This window comes from Ambystoma mexicanum, chromosome 10 (assembly GCF_040938575.1).
Source record: "Ambystoma mexicanum isolate Mex_15411 chromosome 10, UKY_AmexF1_1, whole genome shotgun sequence".
Classification (NCBI taxonomy): Eukaryota; Metazoa; Chordata; class Amphibia; order Caudata; family Ambystomatidae; genus Ambystoma; species Ambystoma mexicanum.
The window spans coordinates 788867042-788890649 of NC_090932.1; the positions used below are offsets into that span (position 1 = coordinate 788867042).

Genomic DNA, 23608 nt, shown 5'->3' on the forward strand with positions numbered 1-23608 from the left:
CATGTGTTATACTCGGGTTTCGGGGTTTATTAATCTAAAACGTTCTAGGGTGTAGCCTTGTAGGGGCTGGGATGTGCTAGTTCATACGGTAATCCGCTGTAGGCTGGTGACTCGGTGGCCTGCTGCATTGTTGTGTTCTAGTTTGACAAAGAATGCAATTTCTTCAAATTGTGAAGAACGTGCAAACAAATATTAGATAAAACGGTACGGTGACCGAACGGGGGAGAGAAGGCAAGTTCTGCAAGGTTGTATAGAGAAATAGCACAGACAGTGAGGGCGCGTCTGTACAGACGTATAGATCCAGTCTTGAGGTGGGGCCACGAGGCGTCACTCGGGAGCCGCGTTTACATCCGAGACCAGCAATCTATAGACCCTAGTATCTCAGGCAGAAGTCGGGCGCTCCCATGGGACACTGCCCTTTGTGTATAGCGTTCTTAACTCGGCGTCCCAACACATGGTACCGAAAAGGTCAGACACGCCATTCGACCTTTCCTTTTAATTCGTTACGTAGGCTGGGGCTTATTCACACGTTTAGGCCGGTGTACTGCTACTTCCCCCATCCTCTTTGTTCCCACCCTATTACTCACTAGTACCCCGGCCATTACACAGCACGTCACGGCGTGGCCTGCGTTTATGGTTTCTAGCTGTTCTGCCAGCTTGCCCGAAGTAATCCGGTCCATCCCATATCCAAAAAACGAACTCTCGCGGCCTGTCACATTAGTACGCAATGTTCGGTGCTTTCCTGTCACAGAAATTAAGTTTAAGTTATGTGTTTACTGTCAACTTGGACATCAAATGAAAGACACTAACAAAAAAACTCCACGTAAAAACTCCATGTGCCTCTTGAAAGCATTGTGTTCTCTTTCCGTGGTGTCTCCTTTCACGCATTGATTCTGGCTTGGGGGACTGGGGCCCATAATTGCACTGTTTTAATTTACTGGGAATAGCGTTTCACAGCAGTGCTTACCAGGCCCTGGGAGACCTGGTGCAGACCTGTCGGTCTGTGCTTGCTGACTGGCAACCCAATCATCCCCCATGCACGCCACCTGCAGCTGAGGCCCTCCCCGCCCACACTGGGGTCACGGGTGTAATGGGGAGGGCATGAATAACAAGCAGACATCAAGAGGCACGCTTACAGGGCCTCGTTTCCCGGGGATTGCGTGTTTTGTGCTGTGCTGACATTTTGTTGTGTTCATCCTGCGCGCGGTTCTGAATTATAAAAAGGTAGTAATTGTTGGCTCGGTGCTTGGTGGCTAAATTGACAGATTTTTAGCAGCACTTTTTCTGGCACGCGAGGCCATGTCTCCTTTTGGATGCCTGCGCAGACGATAGCCCGGCCGGGCCAGCCCGAGTATGGTTATGAGGCCTGCCATTTTAGAGCCCAGTAATGACCTCCCAAGTACGGTTATGTGGCCTGCCATTTTATAGCCCAGTAATGACCCCCCAAGTAAGGTTATGTGGCCTGCCATTTTAGAGCCCAGTAATGACCTCCCAAGTACGGTTATGTGGCCTGCCATTTTATAGCCCAGTAATGACAGCCAAAGTACGGTTATGTGGCCTGCCATTTTATAGCCCAGTAATGACAGCCAAAGTACGGTTATGTGGCCTGCTATTTTATAGCCCAGTAATGACAGCCCAAGTACAGTTGTGTGGCCTGCCATTTTAAACATCGGAACGCAAAATGCTGCCCTATTGTACACGAGTTGGAAGGGTGATAGACACGGGCCTATTGCACCCCATAGGATTAACACCCAAACTGCTTAGTCAAATGCAACACACGTGTTTCCTGCGTGCGGATCATGACTAAAACCTAGGGGATGGTGTAGCAGAAAAGTGCGCAGTACAACAGCAATGCTTATTTGGAGCTCTACATCTCGGCAGAAACGCGCTACACAACCAACGTACGAAAAGCCAACCTCAAGTACCTCCAGAGGTCCTGCTTGAAACGATGGGCTAAATTGCATTTGTATCATGCAGAACACAAACAGATGTGACTGCAGGTGTCTGAATAAATAGATGTTATAGTTAACACAATCAATGTTTGTAACGACTTTGAATGGTAGTATTTTAAACAAGTCCTATTAAAAAAAAACGCTCGTTTACAGGTTGGGAAAAACATGGACATTGAAGGCATTGGGTACATTGCAAATACTGCAAAGGGTGAATAACCTGTACTATACGGCAACATAGAAAACATTGCAAGGGGTGAATGGCCTCCTAATAAATTCCTGCAATTGGGTGGTATTTGTATTTAGATAAAAATAGGAGGCATTTAAAACACACTCATTTTCATTATTACCAGACCTGTAATGAAACCAGTATGGCCTGATTTGCAAGGCGTTTTTAACGGGATTTCCCATTGAAAACGCTTTTGTAAATCATACCCGCAGTCTTCTCTGGTGGGATCTGAATTTACCACCAAGCGCTTAACCCCACTGAGCTATCCCACAGTTCCTGTACTCCTACTAAAATCAAAAATCAGTACTTAATATAAACGTATTTAATGTGTTTTTTTGTTTAAAGCAAACGTACAGAATGCAAAATAAATATCCCCTCCTAGTGTGCGCGTGTTATACCTTTGACAACAGCTGGATTTACTTTCACTCCACAGTCTATCACAAGTAGTTAACATTTAAAGAACCCGATGTTCGTGCATTGTTGGCTTTATGAAAATATTACGCTGCTGTCTGAAAGCTCCTTGCTGTTTGTTGACAGAGTAACGAAAGCGCTCTGTCTGCTTAGGTGCCTAAATGTTTAAGTGGGCAGCAATATTCCCATGGGAGACATCAACTGAAAGCTACAAGCTTCCCCGCTTTTTTTCCGGTATCTGATTTTGGGGGTGGGGCTTAAATATTTTTTTTCATTTCACCATCCCTATTGCACATATCAAAAATGCAACACAAAGAGCAGTCTGTCAATGCATTACAACCCCATCTCGGTGGTCATATTTCCGTTTTCAAGCCAGCTGCAAAAAGAAACCTTTAGCAAATGCAAACAATCGGATATGAATTCGGAAGGTAAAATCGTGAGACGGCTAGACAGCTCTTTCAGTTAACATGGTTGAATGCTATCGGTCCCAGGTTGGAAGCCCGGCAGGGCTAAACTCATCATTTCATCCTTCAGAGCAATTGGGGTGGAGGGGAACGGCAAACTCAGCTTTACCAAAAATCAAGTTCTTTTAATAACATATTTCGGCGTTTCTGTGGCCGTGATAGTGCATCGAACAGCCAAAGGCTGAATACGAATAGGTCGGCATTAAAAAGGCGAAACAACAAGAGTGAAATAAAATATATTGTACTTACAACAAATGCAATGCAACAACATTATTCGTTCGTGTTTCAAAATAACTTAAAATCGCAATAGAAAAAAATACAGAAAATATAAATAATTTGTTTTCACGGAGAACAAATAGTTTACACAGCCCGTTCACGGTTCATTCAGTGAAGAGCCTTTGTTGTAATGTATTTTACATATATAAGAAACGGGGCTAAAAAATATCGACTTCGGGATGCCCCCACATTAAATATTTATGTGCATTTAAAATAAATCACAAGGTTGGTGCACAGGTCTTTTTCCAAATTAGACGCTGTTGTTAACCGCCAGCCGCCCCATTAATCAGTTCGCAATTTACCCAAAATAAACTTTGCTGCTTGTTTATCACATGTTCTACTGCCGGTGCCCAGTACCTGGGGTGCGTGGAGAGGAGGGGTGGCTCGCGCCCTGTCCGTGGGGTGCACCTGGGGATCGAGGAGCTAAGCGCAGCAGCAGTGTCCTCGAACCCCCACATCATCCCCCTGGGATCTACAATGTGAAGAGCACTGTGCTCTGAACCCATTGCTGCGAGCACAGATTTCGCTCCAAATTAAATTGAAAATATTTGATTTGACACATTTCGTTCTACTACATGAGGGTGAAGTGCACGTGGTTCAAGTGACGCCATCTATGACATACAAGTAAGTACATGCAAAGCAGAACTCTTCCGTTCTGTGCACGGAGTCTTTTTTTTCCTCATTTATAAATTCACCCAGACATCGTGTCTCTCTCGTTCTTTTTCCCCAGCCGCTCTTCCAGGAGTGCTCGGGAAACACGAGGATCTGGTTCATGGTAACAGGAGGGCCCGCCTCGCTTATCAAACTTGTCATAGTAAAGTGAACTTGCAGAAAAGGGTCAAGTGCAAAACCTGTGAATTTGCCGGCTGCATTTCTCCTTAATCTGATTCTTAAATAATGTTATTCGCATCATTTTTCTCTCCCTCAAGTGACATTTTTTGTCACATACAAAAAAAACTCGATGATCAGTTACTCAATTATTTGCCCATCGTCTGTCGAATATCTTGTGTAGAAATATAATCTGCTCTTTTTTTCCCCAGCGTGATTTTCTACATATTGGCAGTTGGTTTTTCCACACGCCCCCGTGTGCCACGAAAGACCACGTGTATTCCACATTGGCCAGTGTTTTGCTGAATGTTGACGCACGGGTTGCCATGGATGCTGCTCGCATTAGATGCCATAGGCCCAGGGGTTGCTATGTACTCCTGTGTTGTTGGATGGATTTTGGCCTATGGCTTGCTGTGCGCGTCAACGCCGAGCATTCCTTCCTGGGCTTACCAAGGACACACGTGTTGATAGACGAGCATCGGCACCTGGGGTCCCAAGCATGGACCTTATCCTGCAGGTTTCTATGGAAGTGCCTGTGGCCGGGTAAACATTGAAGAATATATTGTTTGATACGTGCTCGCCCATGAGGGCTATGATGACAGAAACGAACTGTTGTCAGTGGTTTACTGTTGCATATTCCTAGCATGGCGTATGGGGTCGTGCTGGCTGTCCTTGCTGTGGGCGTCAATGCCACAGTTCACCCAGGATGCACGTGCAGGAAGAGCAGTGAAACGCACCTCAGGTCATTGATCAGAGGGAAGCGGTTGAAATGTGCTGACAAGGTCGTCACTGCAGATTCCTCAGAATAAGAACTGCATCAGAGGAATTTGCCTAGATGAAGATTTCACCACTCGCTGCATTTTGTAGATGAACAGTGGGCCATGGATTGGATGGAGGGCTGTGAAGACACAACATGGCCTAGGTTCCCAGATTTGGAAGCAGGCCTGAAGAGTGGTGTTTATTCGTCCTCAGGGAACCTAGCTGTGCGCAGAGCATCTCCATGCTTGGGCCTGTTTTGCCACCTTTCTTGGTCTTTCCAGGCCGACCGTTGATCACAACCCAATCCTTCTCCGAGTGGCAGCCCATTTCCGGCTCACAGATACGGGCACCGGAAGTACGTAGGAGCGGCGCGGGGCCCTTCCGCTGCCAGTCACAGTCCCAGCGCGGCCGCGTGCTTCTTGGCCTTGAGCCGCAGGTCGGCGATGCTGGAGTTCTTGCTCGTGGTCTTGGCCGCCGCCGCCGCGGCCACGACTGACGCAGCCGACGCCGTCTCCGCCGCCAGCGTGGCCAATGGGAGTCCGAAGGGCGGCCCGGGGAACATCATGTAGGGTGCGTGCGCGGCCAGGTGCGGGTGCAGGTGGTGGTGCGCGTGCGCCACTGCGCTGTCCAGCTGCAGCTGTGCCTGAACCTGAAAGGAGAAGGGCGGCACGTTGCAATGACTATCCTAAAAGGTATACGGCCAGGAGACAAGACAAAAAGGAGAAGAGCATTAACACCTGGGACTGAATGGAGAGTGTTGTGTCTGTGAGCGTGTGTGTAGATTGCGCACGTGGGGAGCGTGCGCAAAGGTGGGAATGGTTAGTACTTTTTAAGGGGTGCAATGTTGATGCATGCACTGATATTTTAAGATCATTCCACGAGTAGGTATTCTCTTGAAAGTACGGGTGAGCTTGAGGGAGAATACGTTTATTAATAGGGTTTGTGCAAGGGGGAGTGGACAAAACTGTACAAGAGGTAGAGTGTGCAAGACAAAGGGGGTTATGCTAGAGGTTAAGAACTGTAATGACAGGTGGAGGATTTCAATAACATTCTTGTGCACAGATATACATAGATGGACGTGTGCATTTGGAGAGGCACCTGGCTGGGAAGGTTTGTGCATACATCACAGGGCGGGAGTGCATGCGCGTATAACAATCTAAGAGTGAGGGATGGTACACACATGTGTATACTTGTTGGTTTGGGTGTACACAACGGGAATAAAAGGCGGTAAGGGGAACAGGTGTCGTGTTAACAGGGGAAGGCTGTGGGGAGGGGGAGTAGATAAGAGAAATACACGAGGAATATAGGAATGCACAAAAAAGATAGGAAGGAATGTGTGTCATGGAGGGTTGTGCATTTGGCCCACTAGCGGGAGAAATTCTGCACGTATGAGGGTGTGTACACGAAGGGTTCTTTGTGAGGGACACATAGTGCACAATCTGGACATTTGCACGATTTGGGGGACTTGTGCACAAAGGGACGAATATAGTGAATTAAGGGGCGTGCCTAGGAGAGGGGAATATACAACAGGCGGCTGTAGTGTACATGAGCACGAGGGGAAGGGCTGTGCGTGAATGCATAGGGCAGAACTATTGCATGGGGCCAAAATGGGGGCTGGGGTGTACATGAAGGGGAGTTTGCATGAAACGGTAACAGTGTGAATGGGGGAATTCGTTTTAAAATGAGGGGAACGCTAGAAGATACAAGATATTGTATACGATGGGCAAGAACATTATATGGAAGGCAGTGCAGGTGGCAGTGTGTATCCGGTAAGGTAATATGCATGGGCAGGGGATTATTTGAAGACATGTATGGGTGAGAAAGAGGGCACGACGGGGTGCAGAGGTTTGGGGAATGTATTTGTTAATATGTTGATCAATGTTTCTAATGCTGTGCCAAATCACCACTGCAGTAGTCAAAGACGGGGAATGAATATGAACAAGAGACCAAAGGAGCACGTTTGAAATGAGAGGGATAGAAAATACTTTTTTGTGTGTGTGAAAGTTATTTACGTGCGCCTACAACATGCATTTTGGGGTCACGTGCGGGGAGGAATATAACCACGGGTTAGTGTATACAAATGCGGTTAAGTGTGAATGAGAAGACGTGTGCATGGGAAAAAGTGTGAGGTCGCAAAGGTGTATTGAGAATGTGCATTAGAGAGGACGTGTTGGTATGACTGGAAAGTGTACCTTTGAGAAGAAGAGAATTAGAATGGGGAGAAACTATTTGTGAGAGGGTGTGTGGAAGGACGATGGTGTGTATATTAAGTGGCTGCACTGAGGTAGTGTGTAAAATCGCACAACTTTGCTTACGATGATTAATGAGAGTTGGGCACAGAAGAAAGAGTACGAAGGAATCAATTATTGTGAACATGGCACATTATTACATTGGGTGCAAAACAAGCATGGCTATGCATATGGGTGTCAGAGGAGCAGGTGTACACAATTGGATGAGCATGCGATATTGGGGGTGCATTAACGAATAGAAAAGGCACAAGCTGGGAGGTCACCTGAGTGGAATGCGTCTTGTTAAAAATGAGGAATTTTGTATGGCAATGAATATGCATATAAATAACTAACAGATGGGTGTTTTTGAGCAGAGTCAGTGAAACGCACATGGATGGTGTACTGGAGGGGTGAGTGTTATTCCAAGGCTACAATACATCCATGTAAAGGGCATTACTCCACTGTGTTGCTTGAGTAGACTGTGCTGGGATGGGGGTGTGAATTTGGGATAATTACAAGACAAAAAGACACTTTCAGAAGCCAGAGGCGTAACCAGGATTATCTAACAAGTGGGGCCTGAAGCTAATGTAGTTGGGCCCACCACAGTGACATTTACATCTGTAAATGCCCACACAGCGTTGCCGAGTAGGCATTCACAGAGTTTGGGTGGGCCTTGCGTGCTCAGGCACTACCCGTTCTACGTCTCTGGGAAGGGCACTGAAACACAGCATTTATGAGAAGGGAATGTTTGCAAGGTGGAGTGCAAAATTGAAAAGTTCACAATTACGGGGGAGAAGGTGCAGGCGGATGCCGGTCGGAACCGGCTTCCCAGTAGGGGGGACGGGAAGGCGTTTTTTCGTGGGCACAGGCACAGCGGGGCAAGGGGCGCAACAGCGCCAATCCTGGGAGCATAAATAGTGCCCTGGGGGATGACGAGGCGAGCACAGGTCTTCACCTTGTCCTGCCATGCCTGCACTGCCGCCTGGAGCCCTCAAGACACCTGCAGGTTTTTTTCCCACCCGGCCCACCCTGTTTTTATGAGGAGCAGGGGGGGTCGGTGGGGGAGGACCATGGGGACAAAGATTCCTTTCTGGGAGACTCTGTGACCGGGGGGCAGCTGGACCCAGTAAGAAAGGGTGGCTGACTCCCGGTGATGCCTCCTGTGAAGGGCATAGTGGGGAGGGGACAGGGCCTCACCATCATGCATCGTCCCAGAGGGGCGGGGAGCCATAGTCCGCCTGCACCACTTGCCAGCAGAATAGGTTGTGTATTATGTGGAAATTGTTGATAGTGTGTAATATATGTAATGTCACATTTTTGGGAGTGCATTTATGATTTGCTGTGAGATTTTAAAAAATGTGGCCTGTGTGTGTTCACTCTTCGCCTGGGCAGGCCATGCCCCCTTGCACAGCCCATGTGTGGCAGGCGATATACCAAAGCCCTCACATAGTAAGTAGTGTTCATTTTATGTTGGAGTGGCATGTGCAAATTGGATGGAAAATTTGTATATACGAAGAGTAACGATTATTAGAAAGGAGAGAGGGAGAGAGAGAACACAGCAATGAGATTTAATATCAAGTGCACACTTTGATGACGTGTTTATTCATACAATTTAAATAGCCCTTTTATCCACAGCACTGTACAATTTTTAATCTGTACGCAAATCTATCAGCTGACAATACGTGATATAATAAAGAACTATACAAAGATAAAGCAAAATAAATCAGATCAATAGCTAGCACCATGAGGAAAAGCATGATGCACAAAATCAGTTTTAAACATTTCTTAAACTGAATTAAATGTAAACAAGAACAAATGACTAAGGGAACAGAATTCCCCAAAAGTGCCAAAGGTGAAATGACAGAAAATGAGGGGAACACATGGAGAATGTGGGATCGAAAGAAGGAACCCGAGAAGTGGAGTCTTATGGGATAATTAAAAAAAAAAAAAAAACTACAAAAAGGTAACCAGGAGCTAAAGCATGAACGCATTTAAAAACCAAACAGAGAATGACCCTCAAATCTTAAATTAATAGGAAGCCAACACAGACAAGCCAAATGAGAAATATTAGAAGGATGAAAATCAAACAAAGTTTTAATAGTAGCATGCAAAGTAAAACGAAGAGTAAGAAAGGCATAGTTAGGAAGACGCACAAAGAGAACAGCAATAATAAAGACTTGGAAGGATCAAAGTGTGTAACAGAATTTTAGGAGAAAAGGTAACAAAAGATTTTTTTTTCTTAAAGTTAAACAGCCTGTAAGGAAAAAGAGGATTAAAACATACAATTGATATTACGAGAGTGTTGTCCAACAGGGAGCTAAACGGGAAGAAAATAAAAACGAAGGCAGCTGAATCTAAATAGAGGCAGGGAAAAATAAGCTTCGTCTTCCATCCAAGAGTTGATTGCCACAGAATGAGCGGATAAACGCTGGATTGCAGCATTAAAAGATGAAAAATACAGACACAAAAATAAGCCTAGAATCCAAAATCTGAAATCTTGGCAGCCAAAAGAGGATTAGTGTAGAAGTTAAATGAGGACCCAAAACGGAACCCTTGTGGGACCCACGCACAAAAAGGGTGAAACCATGAGGAAAGGCCCTTCCAAGGCACAACAAAAGAATGGTTAGACAAATTGGAAGACAACCATTGTAAAACAGTACCACCAATCCACAAAGGTGAAAGCCTATAGAGCAAAGTCTGGTGATCCACTGTATCAAAAGCAGCACTAAGATCAAACTAAACCAAAATAGAGAGTAGCCTCAAGTGGCGAGAAGGAAGGATAGAGTTAGAGAGGAGAGCAGGCCAAGTGAAGTGATCTGGATGAAAAGCGAATTGAGAAGGAGGAAACAGATTGTGAAGATAAAGATAAGCAATCAGAGTAAAGAACTTTTTCTAAAAGTTAGACAAATAAAGTAGAAGAGAGAGATTGATTGGACATTTCTAAGTTCTAAATGGTCCAATGCTGGTTTCCTTGATAAAGGAATAAGAGTAGCAACTTTAAATGAATCTGGGAAGGATCCTGGGGATGAAGAAAGTTTAAAGAGAGTAGCTGTCACAGAAACAAATGAAGGTAGAACAGTTGTAATTAAAGAGGCGGGAAGTGGATCGTAAGGAGCAGCAGTAAGATGTGAGTGAGCAATAACAGACCCAACATCCCTTCAGATATAAAATCAAATGAGGACAAAGGATAATCACAGGTTAAAGAATCAGATTGCAGTAATTGAAAACAGAAGGCAAGGAGTCAGAACAAAATAATGCCATTCGATTTTTTTTTTCAACCAAGAAATACTTTGCAAAATCATTATGCACAAAAGATGGAGAAAGAAAATGGGGTTAATAATGTATGCAAGTTGCAAAAGCGATATCTACGAGAAGAACATTGTGACTGAATAAGGGACTGAAATGAATCAACCTTGGCTTGTTTAAGGGAATGAGGATAGGTCTGAAAACGATTGGAAAAAGTTGGTAATCAACAACACTTATCTTAGACCATCTACGTTCATCTTTATGGACAAGATGGTTTCACTTTTGGTGAAAAGGGGGTGGATACAGGACAAAGCGTCCAAAGTTGCAGACCAAAAATGAACAACAAAAGAAACCACAGAAGTAATAGAAAAATTGAAGAAGCAGACCATGCAGATGAAATAGCATCAGCGAGAGTATAAGGGGTAAGATTATGAATGTGTTGCTTAAGTAGATATTTTTCTGAATGTAGATCAGAGGCTAGATTCTGCATGTGTGGGAAGGTGGCTTGGTCTACAGAAAGGGTACTGGTGTCCATGTTTATGGGACAACAGTGACATGGTCTGTAGGTTTTGTGTGTCGGTATGCAGGGGTTGATGAGGACCAGGGCTAATCGGGACAGAGCACAGGCAATCTCCAAAAACTGTTCTCAAGCCTGGTCTCTTCAGGGCTCCCCCAAATAGCCCTGCAGGTGCCAGGCAGCCCTTTCACTGGGAACTTTCTAGCAAAAAGGGCTACCTGAGGGCGTCGATGCTTTGGATGAAGAAAACAAATGAAGTGACGCTGTACCAAAAAAGTATGATAGTAGTGCCTTTTTGTTTCCTAAGCAAAATGCACCAAACCCTGCAGGCAGACTTTTCATCTCATGGGTCCGTTGGGTGAAAGGGCTTTCAGAGAGGGTTGGCACCTCTGATAAAGAAACAAAAAGTTGAGGCGGGCACATTGCCTTTTGATTGACCCACGATTCCATTTGTCTCTTAATCACAGTATCCAAGCCCTGCAGGGAGCCCTTTTACAGGGCTGTCTGAGCCTGCAATTAAGAAACATAAGGAGTGGCCTTGCAGCAAAAGGTTTGATAGAAATTCGCCCGCCTCTCCTGCCTGGCTCCCAGTGCCTGCCCAGTTCGGAGTAAAGCAGAGAGTCAGAGCGATTGAGTGAGTGAGAGATTGAGTGAGTGTGCAGAGCGGTGTCCCTTAATGAACGTGTGGGACTGAATAAGCAAAGGAGCACTTACATGTGGTGTGCCTGAGGAGTGACGATGGCAGTTGGGGGTGGATGATGATACAGGAACGAAGATGTGCGTAAAGTGTTTTCATGGATGGGGTGTTTCTTACTCGTAAGACAAGGGAAGTAAAGATAAATGTACATAACTATCCCGCCGGTTTCAATGTGTAGGGCAGGAGTATGTTGTGGATTATGAGAAGATTGTGCAAGAAAGTATGCTCATAATTATTTGTAAATGTGTGATGCAGAATTGCGATATGGTGCCTGCAACACCAACATATGTGCAAGGATAAAGCATTTGTACTGGGAAGGCACATATAGGGGAATATACATATAGTGATGTGGGTGTCTATGTAAATGAGTTACTAAGAAGTGACCCGAGATTAATAGACAGAGGATTCATCAAACATTTTTGGCGGGGAGCCGACATGTGACACTTTCAAAGAGGGAGATTGCGCTGGTAAACGGAAATTATTAAAAAATATTCCACTGGTGATTATTAGAGAATTGATATTCTTTGGTCAAAACGGTGGGAAATATTAGATCCCGGGCCAAATGAAGCCATGTTTCCACCTCTAAAGAAAAGGTTGACTAGTTTTCAAGTGTGAGCAGGAGCAACTGTTTGAGAAGTGGAAGATAACATGAACCAAATTGCATTACTATTTTCCTTATGTTGGCTCATAGTGATGTCTGATGTGGTGAGGACCAGACAGGCAACGTAGACTGACGCTATGGTTCCTGCTGCCTGTACAAGCACCCACATTGCTCCATCGGCTTGAGACAAGATTGTTTACACCAGAAGTGTTGATCTATCCCCCAGCTTCGCAGCCTAAGGGCACTGCCCTATCAAGGAATAATGACCCACCAACACAAGGGGCACGATTTGAATTCTGGTGGTGGGGGTGGAGGGCTTTGTACACGTGGGTGGATATTTTATGTCTGGTAATAGGTGACTTGGGGAGATGTATTTGTAAAGATGAAGTTTTTGTAGTGTGAAGAGTATGTGCATTGTGATGAATCGCAGGAATTCGTCCCTTCTGTCCGAAGGGCAGACCCCCCTCAGTGAGGCTAGGCAGGGGAGCCCGCTCTGCTATACCCTCCCTAGGGGTCGAGGCAAGTGGGACCTCATCGGGAGAGACTCCCCCTTTAGGGACAAGAACTCCCACTCATGTGAGGAACTTCCTAAAGGACATTCCAACAGTGCCTCTTCAAATCTGTCTAGCAAAGAATTATATGAGGAAAGCAACAATATGTGTTATTGTAAACAGGAAACTGTGACTGGTCCTAAACAACACTTTTTAACAAGTTCCTTGGTTACTTAAGCTTCCTAAGTCACACCTCCAACTAAGCTTTGTGTTGGGATAGTTTTAGACTCCCTCACTTTTCAACTCTACTTACAGCACTGGGTGTTTGTGTATAGTCAGAGCACAGTAGTGGAGACAGGAGGCTATATACACAGAAGGAGCAAGGTGTGCAAGGCAATAGAGGGTTATGGGGCAATGAAAATGAGAAGTTGTGTGGGGGAGCGCGTGTATGGGCTGGGAAATGTGTGAATGGAATGTATGTATGAATGGTGAATATGTGCAAGGTGGACATTTAAGCATAGGGGACACATGTATTTAGGGGAAAGGACTGTCAAGTAGGTGTGTCTGTATGGGGGAGAGAAGTGCGTGGGAGACGGTAGGCGGGGTGGCATCTGTGTTCATCAGGAATTTGACCATAGAAGAGTCTTTGAACACTGTATATTCTTCGGATTTGTTTGCATCCGAGAAACGCGTGCACGTGGAAGTGAACTTTGGTAGTCATTACTTTATGCACATCGCAGTGAGCCTGGGGGGGCATATGGGTAAACACAGCAAGGATTTTAGGAGTGCGTGAGCATGTTGGCATGGGCAGGGCATGTACACGTGGGATGTACGTGAACGGCGTGTCAGCATGGCACAGATTATATACCGCAAAAGCGGATGTCGTTTGACTTTGGATGCGAATCATTGGTTTGCGTGACTGAAAGACGCTTGCATGACGCGGAAACGTGCTCCTGGAAAAACTAGAGGATTGCATAGGGTCGTTCCTATTTAAGGAAACCTTCAAGGAGGCGGTTTCTGTATGGTGATGCAGGTCTATTGCTATTTGAACTTGTAAATGTTTGGTCCAAAGAAGCTTTGTGCGTGGGGACAGAGTCTGTAAGGTAATCTGCGTGCGAGACAGAAAGGGAATAAGAGAACGAGGGTTCGAGAAATAGGGGGGTGCTCTAGACTTGTGAGGAACGCTCTTTCGAGGCTGAGCAAGGACAGTGAGCTAAAGACTTGGTAGAGTCTCTCCCAGGGGTTATTCACCCAAGAACAGGTCATTGGGCTGTGTTCGTGCTGGTAGAGAGATTCCCAGACCCCCCTTTGTTTGCATACATTAACTTTGAGGTTTCACCCTAAGTTAACAGGGCAATCCAGACGTGGACCCCTTGCTCACTGTTCTTAGAGAGGCAACAGTTTCACCTCACTGATGATGCCCAACAAGGCTGAAACACGTGTATGGGGTTACTGATGGAACTCTTGTTCAGAGGAGAATTGCCTAGCATTTCGGCGCTGGACTGCCCCTGGGCAGGACAAAGGCTGATATGCGGGGAAATTTCTTCTCTGTGAAAAGGACAGTGAGCTAAAGACTTTGTAGAGTCTCTCCCAGGGGTTATTCACCCAAGAACAGGTCATTGGGCTGTGTTCGTGCTGGTAGAGAGATTCCCAGACCCCACTTTGTTTGCAAAAATGTAGCCTCCCATATTTTGGGTAAATACCCAAAGGTGAAACAAGATATCCACAGAATCCATGTAGTGAAGAGTGGAACATAGTACGTGAAATGTCAAGATACCCCATGTCATATCAAAATGAGGACATGCTTGGGTGCAGGCTAATAGGCGTTGTGTCAGCTAGGTCCTCACAAATATAGTGCAGCAAAAAACAAGTGGCTGCCTTCCACTTTGGGGCCATTCCCTGGTTTATGTTCCTAGTCTTACTCCTGCCAAAGGTAGTCTTGTGAGCTTTGGGACAAAAGGGGGAGCACCACTTCACTCCCCGTTCTTGTTCACCCGAGACCCTGCCATCTGGAAACTTCTGGTAGCACCGAGCGGTAACGCCGTATAATGTCGTCATCCCGCCGCTCGACCGATTGGCCGACCCCCACGCCTCCAAGGAGCGCCGCCGGACCTAGTGCCGGTGCTTGCGGCTATCCGCACCCCTTCATCACACAGGACCCCTCACTCTTTCCAGCAATAATCTTGTGTAAAGGCACCTTGCCCTGGGGCCGCCTCTGCTCCGTTATTGCATATTACGCAAGTCACTCCGGTTCGAAATCACACCCTCTTCGCACGTGCGCTTAAGGAGTCTGTGTGATACGGCGTGTTGCTGCGCATACCATGGTGCTGTGAGCAGGGATGGTTTCGTACTGCGCACACAGCCAATATATAAATACGTGTTATCTATGTCGAACCCCTTCTCTCAGAAATCGCTGAACAAATTTGCACCATTTGAAAAAGCGCGCAATGGTCGCAGTAAAAAACGTGTGCGTACTAAAAAATGCCAAATTGAGCTGTCCCATGTTTTAAATTGATTTAGTCAAAAATGCTCTATGTGAACATTCCACGGCAGCCCTTCTATGAAATAATGTGGGGTTTTGGAAAGTGCATTTCACAGAAAGGGCTCAACCAGGTATCGCCATTTTAAGCATGCACCCGTGCATTACAAGATCTGTGTGCGTTATAAAAGGGATGAAAAGTTAAGACGTTGCACAAAGCGGTGCCATGGATAGCCCCGCGTGCGGGGAAGGAGGGGTTAAAAGTGGCACCATGTTGTGGACCAATGTCTACTAAAGCGCATCACGTATATGTCGGTCGACGTGGTCGGCGATTTCCAAACGTGCATAAGAAAACCATCTGTAATTGTGTTGTGCGAGAGTGGAATCTTGGCGCTTCCTTGGTCTGGCTGCTCAGTGCACAGCGCGCGGATAACACGAGTCCGCAAAGCAGATGAAACGGGGGCGCAGCAGAGCAGCGTATGTGCCACGCCGAACCCCCTAATCCTTAATGCTGGTGCCTTACTGGATTACGGAATGGGTCTGGGAGGAGGTCGAATATTGCTGTGATTGGATCTTTCGTATTAAATGACATGTTAAGATGATGGGCAAACGTAAATTGTGTGACGTCTGGTTTGGGGGCGGGGTCATGTGACGGGGCATGTGCAAGCCATACGCCGTGTGTGACAGACTGCAGGCGTGACGACGCCCGTTTATAATTGCTTCCTTTAGCGGCGCTAATAAATCGGGTCCGCGGACTGGTTCGCGAGCACGCCCTTGTCCCGGTGGACCCGCTGGGGGTGTGTGTGATTTGTCAGGCGGTACTGTATGCGTGGGGGGAGGGGGTGTGGGCGCGTGTATCCCTGGTACGGGCCGCCCACCCACCTTCAAAACTGGGGCCGTGACCCACCCACCTGCCTGCTGACACAAGGGTTGTACTTGCCTGCTGAAACGGCATTCTGAGGGCGCCCACGTTGACATAGGGTGCGACTCGGCAGGCTTCAAACTGGCTGGCTGCACCGATCAGGACCCCTGCAAGAAGCAAAGAGACAGCAGTTCAGACCTGCAACCGCCACACACCAACACGCCGGGCTCCTTTGCACAAATCTTCCAAATGCTGGCCACGATTCCCACGCGTCGTAATCAGGCCCACACATGCAAGGGCCGCAAAACAGCGTGGGCCTGATTTCAATAGGCGGTTTTACAATGGCGCGATCCAATTGGAAGATCAGCTCCTGTGCCTTTGTGCAGATTGCTCAAACAATGGAAGCATAATTATGCAAAGTATTAATGCAGTGCAATATATGCACACAATCATGACGTCATGGATATGAAGGATAGTGCTCTTTATCAGCGTTAATGAAACCGTTTCAATTATGAAAACTAAGAGGGAAAAATGTATTTGTGTTGCTTGCGGGGACCCCATATCCAAAGGGTGCGTCCACGCACAATATGTCAAACTAAGTCTTTTATGAAAATCGTCCTATGTATATAAAGTGTGTGTGTCTGTGTATGTGTGTGTGTGTAGACACACATACATATAGCTTTCCCCGCACAGTGCATGAAACATATTGTATGCACTATGTACCAAAAAATTGTAGTTTTCTGCAAAGTATGCAGTTCTTTCAGAGAAAGCATAAAACATTATGGTTTTCATGTAAAGGTCAAACTGCACTACATGCATGCATAGAATATAAAATAAGCGATGTTTATACCAAGCGAGTACTTCTATGAAGAAGGTTAGAAATAGGATGTGCACACGAACCGTGTTTGCAGCATATCAAATGTCCTGCATCTGTATGTACGATCTGGGTGCCCCCTCCCCCCCATTATAACTTTCTTTCATGCAAAGTTTAGAAAATAAACTGCCTGTACTCAAATATCGCGTGTTCGTGTGAGGTACACCAAACAGAGTCATAAACCACGCAAATCATGAAAATAACGTTATTAAAAACAAGTATCTAAAAATCTAGTTATGTATGATATAAACACACACACACACACAATTATATATGTATCACGTTTATGCAACGCATGTACAACAGTGTGTTATGCAACGTATTTAAAATGTAATTGCTGTATGCAAAGTATGTAAAATATAGATTGCATGCACAATCGATGAACATACTTATTTAGGTCAGAACTGAAAATATGCAAACCATTTATACAAAGGGCCTGATTCACAGAACGTTTTCCTATGGGATTGCGCCATTATAAAAGGTTTCTGTGAATCAGGACCAAAGTGTGCGCCGTCTTCACACAGTACACAAAGCAGCAACCCAATACTTTAAAAACATGGTACCCGTTTAGTGTAAAAAAAAGGGTATTACTGAAGTAGAAAGTATATATGCGGAAATGCCTCCATGCTAAGTACATGGCTATGCCGTGCAGAAGACATGCGTAGGGGGCAGCGACAGCATGCACGGCAGGGGATGGCATGCAGTGACACCGATGTGGGTGGGACGCGCACCTTTGTGCAGTTGGTTCTCCTGTTTCCGGCACTTCGCTCTTCGGTTCTGGAACCAAACCTGCAGGAAACAAGGGCAGAAAGGCAAAGCGGTGAGCAGGGCTGGGGGTGCACGTGGCTGAGTGTCAAGGTAATTATAATGATGTGTTCATTATATAGCGCCTTTATCCAAGCGTGCACGGAGAAGACGGGCCGCCGCTCCGCCTCCCTTCCTGCTGCCCCAGCGGCCTTTCGAGCTCGCCCTCCCCTCCCCGGTGCCGTCTTCCCACATTACCGGCTCCCCGAAGGCCCCGACATCCAACACCGGCCCGTGAACCCGCTCGCTAATGGCATAGCATGCAGCCAACACAAAGGTGATAACAGAGGGGCTGCTCGGGACCTTTCATGACTCGGTGTATTGTGAGATTTGTCAAATTCATAAGAAAAACGCGCATGTAAAGACATGTAGGCTATTATGTCAAATACATGTGCAATTTAATTTAAATGGGAGCATTCCTAATGTGAAGCGCATGAAAGACGCCGACACACATACGTTGGAGTTTTAAATAGAACGCACGCGTGTGCTTCTATAATTATTTGCAATCGTGCGTGAGGCTGCAACTGTTCGGGGTGTGAGATTTAAGCAGACGCACAGACCGTCTAATTCTCTAAACGCAGTGTTGTAGCACCAAAGGGAATGCGGTTAATAACGGGCGCAAAAGATCCCTTGGTTTGAACAACACATAATGGCAGCGGTTCACCCCCTACGTGTCCAAGTCCGACCGCTCCAACACGTGACTCGCTAAGACTGCCAATTTTCCAAACCACCACAGCTTTTTGTCGAGCGCTTCAAATGGACTTCCCCAACCTCTATGCGCTATAATAATTGGGGTTTTAATTTAATTATATGGACTTCAACTGGATGAAGCGGTGGGTTTGCCCTGGTGGGATTCGAACCCGTGAAAACAAGTTGCACTTGGTCCTAAACGGGAACCAAAACAGGTGGACACCGTTTAGCAGCGACTTAAGGACCAGAAATGGGCTGCGTGGCAGACACAGCCCGTTGAGAACAGATTGTATGATTTACTGTCTGCGTGATAATGTCCTTCGCATCTTTCTGAAGCAGGGAGGGATTGGCTAGCCCTTTGGGAGGGGGGGGCAATCCGCCCGGCATGAGCCCTTATCGTGTTGCAACACTCGGGCGCGTCCCCCGGGGCCGGGCCGCGCTCGCTGCAGATGGCGGCCTCCTGGGTCTGCATTGAAAGTGTATCTGTTACGGCCGCGCTCGCTCGCTCGGGGCCTGCAGCGCCTTCCGCCGGGCCACACGCGGCCCCTTTCGGGACAGGCCGCTTGTAAAACAGGCCGCTTTATGAATAAATCAGGCGAGTCCCGCCACTTCTGTCCCCCCACGTGTGGCTCTATAGGGAGGGGGGTTCCTAAGGGCTCCGCCGACGCGTTCCATTCCGGCCTCGCGTCCTTTGCATGCAGTGCGATCAGAATCCCGGGACAGCTTTCACTACTAAGGTTGCCTGCGTGGGTTATGCGCTACACGGAGACAGAGGGCTTCTCTACAACGCCCGTATACCGGGCCTAGTTGAACTGAAATCCCAGAGATTATTAGATACACAGAGGCCACATCGCCCCCCAGTCAGACTCCCACCACCCACATTACCAATCGAACCCGTAGGTCATCTTGAAAGTATCGGCAGTTTTCCTTACAGACAAAACAAGTAAATCGGTGAATAAAGTGTATGCGAAACGTTTACTTTAAAAAACGCGTTGCTTGTGTTTCACGAAATGTAGGTGTGTTATCGTGCACTAGTGTGGGGTGTTGTGTGTGCAGGCCTGCTGTGCACCAGAGAGAACACTGGCTTGTGTGTTAATGTGCACTAGAGTGGGGTGTTGGTGTGCGCAGGCTTGCTGTGCACTACAGAGAAGGCTGGCTGGTGTGTTAATGTGCACTAGAGTGGGGTGTTGGTGTGCGCAGGCTTGCTGTGCACTACAGAGAAGGCTGGCTGGTGTGTTAATGTGCACTAGAGTGGGGTGTTGGTGTGCGCACGCTTGATGTGCACTACAGAGAAGGCTGGCTTGTGTGTTAATGTGCACTAGAGTGGGGTGTTGGTGTGCGCAGGCTTGCTGTGCACTACAGAGAAGGCTGGCTGGTGTGTTGATGTGCACTGGAGTGGGGTGTTGGTGTGCGCAGGCTTGCTGTGCACTAGAGAGGCGGCTGGCTGGTGTGTTGATGTGCACTGGAGTGGAGCGTTGGTGTGCGCAGGCTTGCTGTGCACTAGAGAGACGGCTGGCTGGTGTGTTGATGTGCACTGGAGTGGAGCGTTGGTGTGCGCAGGCTTGCTGTGCACCAGAGAGACGGTTGTCTGGCCTGTTCATCTGCACTAGAGTGGAGTGTTGGTGTGAGCAGGTTGTTGGTTTGGGATTGTCTGGGGTGGCCTGGGCCAGCAGGAGGAGTATGTCGGGCCAGGGAGGAGAAAAGGTGGAGTGTGAGTGATGGAGCCAGGCAAGTGCGGAATATGGGAGCAGCGCCTACCTGCACCCGGGCCTCGGAGAGCCCCAGCCGCTGGCTCAGCTCCTCCCGCATGAAGGCGTCGGGGTAGTGGGTCTCGTCGAACAGCCGCTCCAGCTCGTTCAGCTGCTCCAGAGTGAAGTTGGTGCGGCTCCTGCGCTGCTTGATCTTGGTCTGGCCCTCGTCGTCGAGCGCCTTCAGGTCCTCCTTCCTCTCCTTCAGCTCCGGGGACACTGTAAGGGGCACACAATGCATCGGGCTCAGCACGCACGCGGATACAGCGCCGCCTTTTATCATTCGAGCCGCCGCGCGAGGCCCAGTGCCCTCGGGTCCCACCTTCACTGCATGCGGCCGGGTAAGCCAACCGGGGCCTCGTTACCACTTCCAAAGAAAGCCTGGACATACACATGGCATCCCACCACCCAGGCTGACACTGCACGGTGTGACCAAAAAAAACACTGCACTAGAAAGCACACCCCAAAGCTTCGTGTGTGTGTGCGTTTAAATAAATAATCAATATTCGTACAATAATACTCCTAAAAAGGGCCACTGGAGAAAGATGGGCGAACGTTACAGACAAATGATTTCATCCAAGTACAGCGTTGCTTCTCAAGCCTCATGAAATGCTGCGAACCCCTTTCCCTCACTAAATAATTAATGCCGACAAAACACATGGGCAGATTCAGCTGAAATATAAGGCGCGGGAGACGGCTCCATCTCCCAGGCCACTTTACCCTGTCCCGGGCTAATGTCAGGCTAATGGCTCCCGCAGGGACGGGTCGCGTGCGCTCAGTTACTCAGCGTGGTCTCGGCTTGGGGAGGCGGGGTGCGCAGCCACAGGCCTAGCCAGCAGGGCTCGGGGTGAAGGCTCCGCCTGGCCCCGCGGAAGAGGTGGGGTCTCCGGGGGTCTGTTGCAGGTGGAAGCGCCAATGACAACTTTACCGCTTAAACTGCGAAGCCGAATGCAACAGCTTTCAAGGGGTCCGACACGTTACTCCTAGAACCTACTTCGGTGCAATGCCCCCACACTCGCATAGCCACGTGCCTGTCTGAAACCTTGTGCACTAGCCTCAGACATGGGGCCTGCCTGCATATGGCACGTTTGAGACCCGGCAGGGCCTACTCCCTGATCGATATTATTTTAGTACCGCTTAGAAGCGGGAGGAATACGCATTAAGCGCCATTGAAAACAAGGATATTAATATTATAAGGCGAGCCTGCCACATATTAATGTACTGAATAGCCACCCCCCCCCCCAGTCTGCTGCTGCACTTTAGCTTTAGGGATGGATTCCATCAGGACCCCGACGGTTCCAAGGTGCGGTGCAGGGCATTTGTTTATGAAACCATTTCTGTTTCATGTTTGCAAATGAGATCCGTCCGGGCACGGAGGGCACTCGAGGCCAGGTCTAAAGTAAATAGCTCGGGAGGAGAGATGCCGCCCGCGCCCCGGCTTAGTGCCCTGACATTCAAATCTGCGAAGGAGTTCGTGTTTGAGTAAGGAAAGGGTCGCCCGGGTCAGGAACTGCGCAGCCCAACATCACACCCCGCCCTCGCGTGGCCGGATGCTGCTGGCCTGGCGGCACAGGGCACCTCACACACACAGTAAACTCCCACACAACTGCTGCAATGGCGGCCCAAATCGGATTCTGTGGAGTTTACTTTAGTTTTCGGATGCTGAGGAAGAGCTTTGCTTCCAAACAGGCAGAGTTGAGGGTCGATGATACAAGGCGTACTCTGGTTCAATAAGACCACAAGGGTAGCCGTGTGCTCACCACCATGCGGTGTTCCCCTGCCCACGTCCGTGCAGTGCACAGGGTCGGCAAGTGTCTTCCCACCGCCACAGCCCCCACCCCAATCGTGTTCTGGCTGTTTACCGAAAGGTTGTGCACTGGCCAATCTGACAGCCACACCATGCATGTGCGGGGGAGCGCCACTCGGGCCCCTTCACGCACACCGTGATGGGGTTTCACTAAATGCCAGACAAGAGGGATGCACAATGCGGCCACCGCACGTGTTCCCCGGCTACCCGCGCCGTCCCGACAATTCCTCTCCGGAAGGACACTATATTGCGGCAACACATGCTCTAAACTTAAGTATAGGGAAGCATAAAAAATGTGTAGATATACACATATATGTATAACTAAATACATACATATTTCTTTAACGATTATTACACCGAAAATATATATATCTCAGGAGACATCAGTTAGAACGTATAAAACTAATCGTGCTAATATCGTGCTTACATGCCAGGTATATATTATCAATTATTTCATAGCTCCGACTACACACGATAGTTGTGTTTACATATGTAAACATAGCGTGACTACATCAATGCTCCACTGGGCTTCACGAGGCACTACATGCACACACATGGAAGTTATTGTATTGCAGGGACATTGCGGACACAGGTGTTCCTGCGATGGCTGGGCGCTCTCCGCGGACGCCCGGAGCCGCTTTGAGCCGCCACATCCTCGGCCGCGCCAGTGGGAGCTGCGGGGGGACTGGGTCCCTCCGCAGGGGCGGGAGTGGGGGCCCGCGTGGGCCGGTCCGTCCACGGAGCGGGCAGGGCAGGTCCGTAGTTACCGTCAGTCAGTTTCGGGGAGTCCCGGCTCCTTTCGATGGTGAGGTCCAGCTCCAGCGCCGGGGAGCGGCTGCCGGCTCCTCGGGCCCCGTCCTCCCCCTGGCCCCGGGCCGGCCCGCTCTCCAGCACCTCCCGGTACGTGATCACCTCCTTCTTCTCCTTCACCTTCTGATCAAACGATTTGGACACAAAGGCGGTCAGCTCTTCCATAGCCCGGGCTGCGGGGGTCCCGCGGCTGCTGCCACCTCCGCGCTGCGGTGCAGGGGCGGGCTCCAGCGGGGACGAGCCCTGGGACCTGGACACTTCTGCGGGCGGGAGGGAGGGAGGAGCCGCGCTCTTCTGCCAGGGCTGCGCCGCGGCACGGGCACTATTTATACTTTGCAGCGCCTGCCCCTTGTTCTCAGCGCATTGCCTCCCCGCGGAAGTGTGGCTGAGCCCCTCTCCCGCAGCGCATCCCCGCGCCGGCGGCACTCCAGCACTGGCCTGCAGCCTCCCGCGCTGCCATTGGCCCCGGATCCCCGGCTGACGAGGCGGCCTAATTAATCTAATTAGGGGTGGGGGCGCGGGTGTCCCGGGATGCAGGGGAACCAGTGAGAGGGGCAGGGGGCGGGGCCAGCCTCCATCTGACTGGCAATGAGCGGAGAACCTCCTCACCTCTGCCCATGACAACAGTGTCCGGAGACAACTACAGGGACCTACCCACCTCCAGTTATGGCAGCAACGTGGGGCTGGCTACTTACCGCAGGGGGTACTCCCCACATGTGACAAGTGTCCAGGGCTGCAGGGACCCTCCACCTATGACAGCAATGGGGCGCTGGCTAACTATACTCCCCATATGTGACAAGTGTCCAGGGCAGTGTCCCTGCAGCAAGTGTCCAGTGCT

The 23608-nt window shown here is 48.6% G+C and overlaps 1 protein-coding gene across 2 annotated transcripts; it reads right to left on the minus strand.

The window, feature by feature from the left end:
* Positions 1 to 3273: 3273 nt before the first annotated feature.
* On the minus strand, positions 3274 to 23086 carry SHOX2 (SHOX homeobox 2). 2 transcript variants are annotated; one of them, XM_069618448.1, is made up of 5 exons: positions 22728 to 23086; positions 20164 to 20372; positions 17643 to 17700; positions 16116 to 16204; positions 3274 to 5565 (listed from the first exon to the last, which is right to left on the minus strand). In XM_069618448.1, the coding sequence occupies exons 1-5, from the start codon at positions 22933 to 22935 to the stop codon at positions 5308 to 5310; spliced, it is 822 nt and encodes a 273-aa protein (XP_069474549.1). In that variant the 5' UTR covers positions 22936 to 23086; the 3' UTR covers positions 3274 to 5307. The 2 variants fall into 2 exon arrangements, with proteins under 2 accessions (XP_069474549.1, XP_069474548.1); XM_069618447.1 differs by having other exon boundaries at positions 5172 to 5601.
* Positions 23087 to 23608: the final 522 nt, after the last annotated feature.